We start from the raw sequence: 10,702 nt of genomic DNA, 5'->3' as shown, positions 1-10,702 counted from the left end.
TTCTAGTAAGTCATAAAAAGTTATGACATACTATTATGACTTAAAAAGTCAAAACTGTGATTTAAAGTCGAAATTATGGCTTAAAATTTTTTAATTATGTCTTAAAGTCGAAATTATGATTTAAAAAGTTAAAAACTCTGACTTAAAAAGTTGAAATTGTCTTAAAGTCGAAATTATGACTTAAAAAGTTGAAATTATGTCTTAAAGTTGAAATTATGATTTAAAAAGTTGAAAGTAGGACATATTAAGTCGAAAGTATGATTTAAAAAGTTTAAATTATGTCTTAAAGTAGAAATGATGATTTAAAAAGTTGAAATTCTGACTTAAAAAGTTGAAATTATGACATATTAAGTCGAAATTCTGACTTAAAAAGTTAAAAACTCTTGACTTAAAAAGTTGAAATTGTCTTAAAGAGAAATTATGACTTAAAAAGTTGAAATTATGTCTTAAAGTTGAAATTATGATTTAAAAAGTTAAAAACTGACTTAAAAAGTTGAAAGTATGACATATTAAGTCGGAAGTATGATTTAAAAAATTTTAAGTATGACATTAAGTCGAAAGTATGATTTAAAATTTTTTAATTATGTCTTAAAGTAGAAATTATGATTTAAAAAGTTGAAATTCTGACTTAAAAAGTTGAAATTATGACATTAAGTCGAAATTCTGACTTAAAAAGTTAAAACTCTTGACTTAAAAAGTTGAAATTGTCTTAAAGTCGAAATTATGACTTAAAAAGTTGAAATTATGTCTTAAAGTTGAAATTATGATTTAAAAAGTTAAAAACTGACTTAAAAAGTTGAAAGTATGACATATTAAGTCGTAAGTATGATTTAAAATTTTTTAAGTATGATATATTTAGTCGAAAGTATGATTTAAAAAGTTGAAATTATGTCTTAAAATAGAAATTATGATTAAAAAAGTTGAAATTCTGACTTAAAAAGTTTGAAATTATGACATATTAAGTCGAAATTATGACTTAAAAAGTTAAAAACTCTTGACCTAAAAAGTTGAAATTGTCTTAAATTCGAAATTATGACTTAAAAAGTTGAAATAATGTCTTAAAGTTGAAATTATGATTTAAAAAGTTAAAAACTCTGACTTAAAAAGTTGAAAGTATGACATATTAAGTCGAAAGTATGATTTAAAAAGTTGAAATTATGTCTTAAAGTAGAAATTATGATTTAAAAAGTCAAAATTCTGACTTAAAAAGTTGAAATTATGACATATTAAGTCGAAATTCTGACTTAAAAAGTTAAAAACTCTTGTCTTAAAAAGTTGAAATTGTCTTGAAGTCGAAATTATGATTTAGAAAGTTAAAAAACTTTGACTTAAAAGTTTAAATTATGTCTTAAAGTCGAAATTATGACATTAAGTTGAAAGTATGATTTAAACAGTTGAAATTATGTCTTAAAGTAGAAATTATGATTTAAAAAGTTGAAACTCTGACTTAAATAGTTGAAAGTATGACAGACTAAGTCGAAATTATGACATTAAGTTGAAAGTATGATTTAAAAAGTTGAAATTATGTTTTAAAAAGTTGAAACTCTGACTTAAAAAGTTGAAATTATGACATAAAGTCAAAATTCTGACTTAAAAAGTTGAAATTATGTCTTAAAGTCGAAATTATGACATTAGTCGAAAGTATGATTTAAAAAGTTGAAATTATGTCAAAGTAGAAATTATGTTTTAAAAAGTTGAAACTCTGACTTAAAAAGTTGAAATTATGTCTTAAAGTAGGAATTATGTTTTAAAAAGTTGAAACTCTGACTTAAAAAGTTGAAATTATGTCTTAAAGTCGAAATTATGACATTAGTCGAAAGTATGACTTTAAAAGTTGAAATTCTGACATATTAAGTTGAAATTCTGACTTAAAAAGTTGAAATTTGACTTAAAAAGTTGAAATTATGTCTTAAAGTCGAAATTATGACAGTCGAAAGTGTGACTTAAAAAGTTTAAATTATGATTTAAAAAGTTTAAATTATGATTTAAAAAATTTTAATTACATTTTTTTTACATTTTTTTACAAATTTTTTACAAATTATGATCTAAAAAGTTTAAATTATGATTTAAAAAGTTGAAATTATGTCTCAAAGTAGAAATTATGACATTAAGTCGAAAGTATGACTTAAAAAGTTGAAATTGACATATTAAATCAAAATTATGACATATTAAGTCAAAATTATGATTTAAAAAGTTTAAATTATGACATATTAAGTAAAAATTATGACTTAAAAAGTTTAAATTGTCTTAAAGTCGAAATTATGTCTTTAAATTGAAATTATTATTTAAAAAGTTGAAACTGTGACTTAAAGTCGGAATTAAGACAAAAAAGTCGAAATTATGATGATAAACTAAGTCAGAATTATGACAAAAACAAAAATATGACACATCGAAATTACGACTTTAAAAAGTTGATACTTAAAAATTCACAATCACATGGAATTATGACGTTAAGTCAAAATTATAACAAAAAAAACTAAAACATGGTGTCAAAATTGACTTGAAAAGTAAAGATCATGACCAAAACAATGTAAACTGTGACTTAAAGTCAGAATTATGACATATTAAGTCGCACATTTTGACTTATAATTTAGATTTTTTAACAAAAAAGTCCAAATTTACTTAAAAAGTCAAAATATTGACTTAAAAATTTCGAAATTATGACTTAAAAAGTTGAAATATTGACACTAAATTGAAATTATGAGATAAAAACTTTAAATTATGACACACCAGGTAAAAAATATAACTTAAAAAGTCAGAATTATGACTTAAAACGTTGAAATTATGACAAACTAAGTCGATATTGAGACACTCATGATCATTTAAGACACTAGAAATTATGATCTAAAAAAATCAAAATGATGACCAAAAAAATCAAAATTATGACTTAAAAACAAAAATATGAGATAAAAGTCTGGATTTTGACACAAATTTATAATTATGAGATGAAAGGTGAAAAGATGACACACTAGATCAAAATTGACTTAAAAAAGGTCACAATTATGACTTAAAAGCCCATAATAATGAGATGCGCCCCCAGGTCCACAGAGGAAGTGCATGTTTGATCTGGAAGCACTTCTTGAAAACGTCCGCCATTGTTTTGTCAGTGATGAGTGTTTTATTAGAGCTGCCCTCTCTCTCAGGATCAGAGGTCAGATCTTCAGCAGGTGTGGAGAATCACAGCCAATCACAGCCAATCACGCCTCAGTGGACACACAAACAGCCTTTAGACCAGCGCTTGTGTATTCCTGCAGGGATTCAGGAGCTTTATATGCAGGATCCTTTAGGAAAACACACCCTATAGTGGGGCAGGAATGTGCTTGGGCCGCTCTTCTGTCCTGTTAACCCTTCACAAACCTCCCCCGACTTCAGCCAAACCGAGAGAATCACATACAGCTTCCTCAAAGAAAGGCTTCACACACTGCCCAGTGATCTTCCTAGAGCACTTAAGCGGGCTAGTGTCAGCGGTCACATGTGTGAACAACCCCCAACAGATTCTGACCATTTGCCACTTTTGGTCTGGTCTGAGGGTTAGTGTGTGCTCAAGTGACTTCTTACAGAGATTTCTTCTTATAATAATGGGGAACGTGTAACTATTCGACTAACAAAAATACATCGCCATTAAATTATGAACACGGAATTATGACTTAAGACGAAATTATGACATGAAAAAACTAAAATATGATATAAAAGATGCAATTTTTGATTTTTTTTTTTAAAATTATAACATTAAAAATCAAAATGTTGACATTGTCATAGTTATGAGATGAAAAGTTGAAATTATGACGTACTGAGTCACTTAAAAAGTCGCAATTATGACTTAAAAAGTCAAAACTGATGAAGTCAAAATTATTACTTAAAAATCAAAAATGACAAAAAGTAGAAATTATGATGGAACAAGTCGAATTTATGACAAAAACTCAAAATTATGATGTATGACTGTGACTTAAAAGGTTAAAAATATGACAAAATGTTGAGATTATGACTTACTAAGTAAAAATTATGACTTAAGAAGTTGAAATTATAACAAAAATCAATATTATGACATACTAGGTTCCAAATTCTGACATACAATTTTTAAATTATAACATTAAAAGTCAAAATGATGACTTAAAAAGTCAAAATTATGGAAAAAGTCCCTATTATGACTTAAGGAGTCAAAATTATGAATTAAAAAGTGAAAAATTTATATACTAAGTCAAAATGATGACTTGAGAGGTCAAAATTATGACAAAAAGTCAAAATTATGAAAGAATTAGTCACAAATTCGGACGTACATTTTTATAATTATAACATTACAAGTCAAAATTATTACTTAAAAAGTCGAAACTGAGACTTAAAGTCTCAATTATTATTTAAAAGAAATGTAAAAAGTCAAAATTATGACTAAATGTCGAAATTATGACATACTCAGTCACAAATTATGGTTTACAAATATAAAGTTATAACATTAAAAGTCAAAATTATGACTTAAAAAGTCGAAACTGACATAAAAAATAGAAATTATGACTTAGAGTCAAAATTATGATGAAGTTATGACTTAAAAAGTGAAAACTTATGATAAAATGTTGCAATTATGACATACTAAGTCACAAATCTGATATACAAATTTAAAATGATAACATTAAAAGTCAAAATTATGACTTAAAAAATCAACACTGTGACTTAAAGTCTCAATTATTATTTAAAAAACAAAAATATGAGGTAAAAAGTCAAAATTAGGATTTAAGGAGTCAAATTTATGACAAAAAGTCAATATTATGACATACTAAGCCACAAATTCTGACGTACAAATTTAAAATGATAACATTAAAAGTTAAAATTATGACTTAAGAAGTCGAAACTGTGACTTAAAGTCTCAATTATTATTTAAAAAAACAAAAATATGACGTAAAAAGTTAAAAATTATGACAAAAAGTCAATATTATGACTTAAGGAGTCAAAATTATGATTAAATTATGAATTAAAAAGTGAAAAATTATGATACATTATGTCAATTATGATATACTAAGTCAAAATGATGACTTGAGAAGTCAGAATTTATGAAAAAAAGTCAATATTATGACATACTAAGCCACAAATTCTGACGTACAAATTTAAAATGATAACATTAAAAGTTAAAATTATGACTTAAGAAGTCGAAACTGTGACTTAAAGTCTCAATTATTATTTAAAAAAACAAAAATATGACGTAAAAAGTTAAAAATTATGACAAAAAGTCAATATTATGACTTAAGGAGTCAAAATTATGATTAAATTATGAATTAAAAAGTGAAAAATTATGATACATTATGTCAATTATGATATACTAAGTCAAAATGATGACTTGAGAAGTCAGAATTTATGAAAAAAAGTCAATATTATGATATACTAAGTCACAAATTCTGACTTACAAATTTAAAATTATACCATTAAAAGTCAAAATTATGACTTAAAAAGTCGAAACTGACATAAAAAGTCAAAATTATGACAAAAAGTCAAAATTATGATGAAATTATGACTTAAAAAATGAAAAATTATGATACAATGTTGAAATTATGACATACTAAGTCAAAATGATGACTTGAGAAGTCAAAATTATGACAAAAAGTCAATATTATGATATACTAAGTCACAAATTCTGACTTACAACTTTAAAATCATAACATTAAAAGTCAAAATTATGACTTAAAAAGTCGAAACTGACATATAAAGTAGAAATTATGACAAAAAGTCAAAATGATGATGAAATTATGACTTAAAAAGAGAAAAATTATGATACAATGTTGAAATTATGAAATACTAAGTCAAAATGATGACTTGAGAAGTCAAAATTATGACAAAAAGTCAATATTATGATATACTAAGTCACAAATTCTGCATTACAACTTTAAAATCATAACATTAAAAGTCAAAATTATGACTTAAAAAGTCAAAACTGACATAAAAAGTAGAAATTATGACAAAAAGTCAAAATGATGATGAAATTATGACTTAAAAAGAGAAAAATTATGATACAATGTTGAAATTATGACATACTAAGTCAAAATGATGACTTGAGAAGTCAAAATTATGACAAAAAGTCAATATTATGATATACTAAGTCACAAATTCTGACTTACAACTTTAAAATCATAACATTAAAAGTCAAAATTATGACTTAAAAAGAGAAAAATTATGATACAATGTTGAAATTATGAAATACTAAGTCAAAATGATGAGTTGAGAAGTCAAAATTATGACAAAAAAGTCAATATTATGATATACTAAGTCACAAATTCTGCATTACAACTTTAAAATCATAACATTAAAAGTCAAAATTATGACAAAATGTTGAAATTCTGAACAATGAAAGAGTGAAAAGTCAACAATTAAAAGGTTTTGCAACGGCAAGGAACATTGTCTCATTGTCTCATTGTATCATTCATCACTCATTATGGGAGTGTCACATTCAAATGTCCTCCGAACGTTCTGGGACAAGATGTTACATTTAAAAAAAAAGTGTCCAACTGAAAATATTGCAGACCAGCAGAAGACTTTAAACGGACGTTCTATTGACGTCACTGGAGAACGTCTGATCAGAGAACATTAACCAACGGTTTTTTCTGTTTATTTAAAGTAGGCTACAAACAAATATGACGCATTAAAAGTTTGATGAAGATAATAATAATGAGCTGAGGGCAGAAGTTGGCAGTGTTTACTCGGTGATGTCAGCGCGCGCTGTGTTGCTCTTCTCGCACGTCCTCAGTGCAGATAGATTAAGCATTTCACAATATTCCAGATGCAAACATCGTACAGTCAAATGAGCCGGACGTGAGACTCGCCACTACATGCCCTGCGCGAGCACAATAGGTGAAGTGAGAACTGCCCCCCCTCCTCCACCTCCTCCACCGCAGGACAATAGCCGGACCGCAGGCTCCCATTGATCGGCTCTGCTCCGTGTTACCAGGCGAACTTGGGACGCGAAAGACGTGACGTCGACGCCGATTGGCTGTAAAGTCGAGGGGGCGTGTCCAGCGCCAGCGCATATATAGCGGCGCTGAAAGGGTTGCGTCAGTGTTTTGCAGGAATCTCTGCGGATACCAACAGCTGCTGCACTTCATGCTGCTCCCACAGCTCTTTGTTAGTCGTTAGTCTTTGTTGCGGACTATTTCGTCCGAAAATACATCGCATCTGAAGCCATACAGCGCAGATTATCGGTGAGTGGGCTTTTTAATGCGCTGTGTTTATTGTCTCGTCTTCAATTCATTCAAAGTACAATGCAACAATGCATCCGTGTCATCACGGTTTGCTACAATGTTGCGAAGTTAAAACGCATAATGCATGTTTTTTAGGTTACAATGGCTTGCACTGCATATAAACGCGTTTCTTATTTCGCATTTGTGTCTTGTTTTCAGTCCAAATAGCTCATTTTTAAATCAAGATGCTTTTATTAGATGAGTGAAATTACATTGTTAGAGTTTTTTTTGCTTCTAAACGGTAAGAAATTGTTATTTATGCTTTTGGACCGAGACATTATTATGCAAAAACTCCTTTTATTTTCCAGAAAACAAAAAATTATAATTTTACTTATCTACCTTGATTTAGGAATTTAGATATTTGGACCAAAAGCATTTTTTTTTTTTAGTAGGGACATGCTACTATTTTCTTCATCTGAAACCATTGAACCATTTCATGTTCAGTTTATGAGCTCATATCTTGTACTAAGCTTTTAAAAGTTTAGCTATTTGTACAGCTTGTGTGTGTGTGTGTGTGTGTGGTGCATGAATAATAAAGTGTCCTTGTCCTCCACAGACTGAATAATGCAGCTGACCTCCAGCCTTTCGTCCGAGGACTCCAGTCTCCCGTCCACCCCGACATCGGACGCTCCATCCAAGCGCTTGTCCTGGAGCAAACTCATGCAGAAACTGCAGAGTAGCCAGAGCCTGGACTCAGACTCAGACACACACAGCAGCACGGACGACGCATCCGATACAGGTGATTCAAAGTTCAACATTATAGCATTAAAAGCCCAAATTATGACTTAAAAAGTGAGAAAATATGACAAAATGATGAAATTATGACTTAAAAAGTGAGAAAATATGACAGAATGATGAAATTATGACTTAAAAAGTGAGAAAATATGACAAAATGATGAAATTATGACATACTAAGTCAGAATGATGACTTGAGAAGTCAAAATGATGACATCCTAGGTAGAAATTCTGACTTAAATTGTAAAATTATAACATTAAAAGTCTAAATTATGACTTAAAAAGTTGAAACTGGGACTTAAAGTCTCAATTATTATTAAAAAAAAAAGACAAAGTCAAAATTATGACCCAAGGAGTCAAATTATGACATACTGAGTCACACATCTGACTTACAAATTTTAAAATTATAACATTTAAGAGGTCAAAATTATGACTTAAAATCTCTATTTAAAAAAAACTAAATATAAAACAAAGTAGAAATTATGATTTTAAAGAGTCAAAATTATGATGAAATTATGACTTGAAGTGAAAAATTATGATAATGTTACAATTATGACATACTAAGCCATAAATTCTGACTTGCACTTTTTAAATTATAACATTAAAAGTCTAAATTATGACTTAAAAAGTTGAAACTGTGACTTAAAGTCTCAATAATAATAATTCTAATTATTATAAAAAAAGTGTATGTATATGTGTGTGTGTATTCACACACACACACACACACTATGACGTACAAATTTAAAATTATAACATTAAAAAGTAAATTATGACTTAAGGAGTCGAAACGGACTTAAAGTTTCTATTAAAAAAAAAAAAAAAATGACATAAGTAGAAATGATGAAATGAGTTAAGTGAGAAAATTATGATAATATTGAAATTAATGACATACCAAGTCAAAATTATGACTATTAGGACAAAACATCAATATTATGACATAATATTAATGTTGTTTTGTCACAATTTTTACATGGTATGTCATAATTGCAACATTTTATCATAATTTTTCACTTTTTAAGTCATCATAATTTCGACTCTTAAGTCATATTATTGACGTTTTGTCATATTTTTGTTGTTTTAATAAATAACTGAGACTTCAAGTTATAATTTAAAAATTTGTAAGTCAGAATTTGTGCCTTTAGTATGTCATAATTGACATATTTAATCATAATTTCTCACTTTTTAAGTCCTAATTTCTACCTAGCAAGTCATCCTCTAGATTAGTGTATGAATCTCCGGCGTGCTGCAGAGATGTGGACTCTAACTCTGCTCTTGTGTAACGCAGGCTCCCTGTCTCTGGCGGATCTGGAGTCCGAGCTGTTCTTCGACCCCACTGAAGAGGCGCTGTGCAAAGAAGTGGTGCAGCTCATCGCACTTCACCTGACCGATGCCAAAGACGGCGTCCTGCACTGCTCCAAACTCCTGATTCCCGAGAGGCTGCTGGAGCACATTGGGCAGGAGCTGGTGCACCTGTCGGTCAGCGAGCCCTGCGGCCTGAGGGGGGCGCTCATCGACCTGTGTGTGGAGCTGGAGGCCGGCGTCCAGGCGGCGGGGCAGATCGCAGTGGACCCGCACCTGGTGCCCACCTTCCAGCTCACCCTCGTGCTGAGGCCCGACTCCAGGGGCCTGTGGCCGAAGATCCAGGGGCTGTTCACGGCCAGGACCCCGGCGTCCCCGGCCCTCAGGCGGGCACTTAAACTGAGCACTGGATTCCGAGTGATTAAGAGGAAACTGTACAGCTCTGAGGAGCTTCTGATTGAAGAATGCTGAGCGTTCTCATGGACTAGGGTTTGAAACCGAAGCCTCGTGTAACGTTAGGTCTCATTGAGGACTGAAGTAACGGTGTTGTCGCAGGGCAGATCTATAGGGCGTGTTTATTAATGTTGCACTTTTGCTGACGTGCAGGAGTTTTGAAACGTTTACCTCAGGTTTGTGGAAACCAGATATGGCAGCTATTTTCCATGCAATCATGTAGCAAACTTTCGTTTTTTTATCTTCTATGCCGGTTTGTCGGATCAAATGGAAGACGTCTTTTTAAATGAATGTTTTTTTTTTTTTTTTTCTCATGCATTATCCATGCATCTTATTTATTTGATATTCAAATGCAACGTGTTGGTTTTTTGTACTCGGAAAGAAATGCAAAAAATAAATCTTTTTAAAGAATCCATGTCTTTGAGTGCTTTTATCTTGGGAACTATTTTACAACTGTATGCATGTTCAACTCTCTAATCCTATTAATGCAGCGTCTGCATTGAGTTCCCTTTAAAGGGTTTTCACTGGAGCTCAATGCACAGATGCCACGTTTGCTATTTAAATACAGTGAGCACGACTTCATTATATAATGCATGAAACATTAGCTGTGTATACAAATTAAATGTAAATTAAGCTATTTATATACTGTGTACATAGCAATATTTTGTTTAATTGATATACATCAAAATGTGCAGTATATTCTACAAATTTAATTCATTTTTAAACAAATTATTGCTGTGTAATTTATTCTATAAAACATATGCAATCGAATGAGGACGCCATTTCATTTAAAAATATATATTTTGCATGGAATAAACTAGTTTTGCATGTATATATGAAAAATTAGCAGTATATTCTATAAAAATGAAATATTTATAAAGTTAATTTAAACAATATACCAGATGGTTATGCATGCACATGAAAAATTAACTGTATGTATAAAAATAAGCTATTTATATACTGTGTACATATAATGGCAATATTTTGTTTAATGAATA

At 29.8% G+C, this 10,702-nt stretch overlaps 1 protein-coding gene across 1 annotated transcript; it reads left to right on the top strand.

Moving 5' to 3' along the window:
* Positions 1-6,655: 6,655 nt before the first annotated feature.
* ddit4 (DNA-damage-inducible transcript 4) lies at positions 6,656-10,109 on the top strand. Its single transcript, XM_079845493.1, has 3 exons — positions 6,656-7,178; positions 7,774-7,956; positions 9,238-10,109. Exons 2-3 carry the CDS (start codon positions 7,782-7,784, stop codon positions 9,720-9,722), a joined length of 660 nt encoding a protein of 219 aa, XP_079701619.1. The 5' UTR covers positions 6,656-7,178; positions 7,774-7,781; the 3' UTR covers positions 9,723-10,109.
* Positions 10,110-10,702: the final 593 nt, after the last annotated feature.

Source organism: Gobio gobio (assembly GCF_949357685.1).
Source record: "Gobio gobio genome assembly, chromosome: 20".
In the NCBI taxonomy this organism is placed as follows: domain Eukaryota; kingdom Metazoa; phylum Chordata; class Actinopteri; order Cypriniformes; family Gobionidae; genus Gobio; species Gobio gobio.
This window is presented reverse-complemented; position numbering and strand designations above follow the sequence as displayed.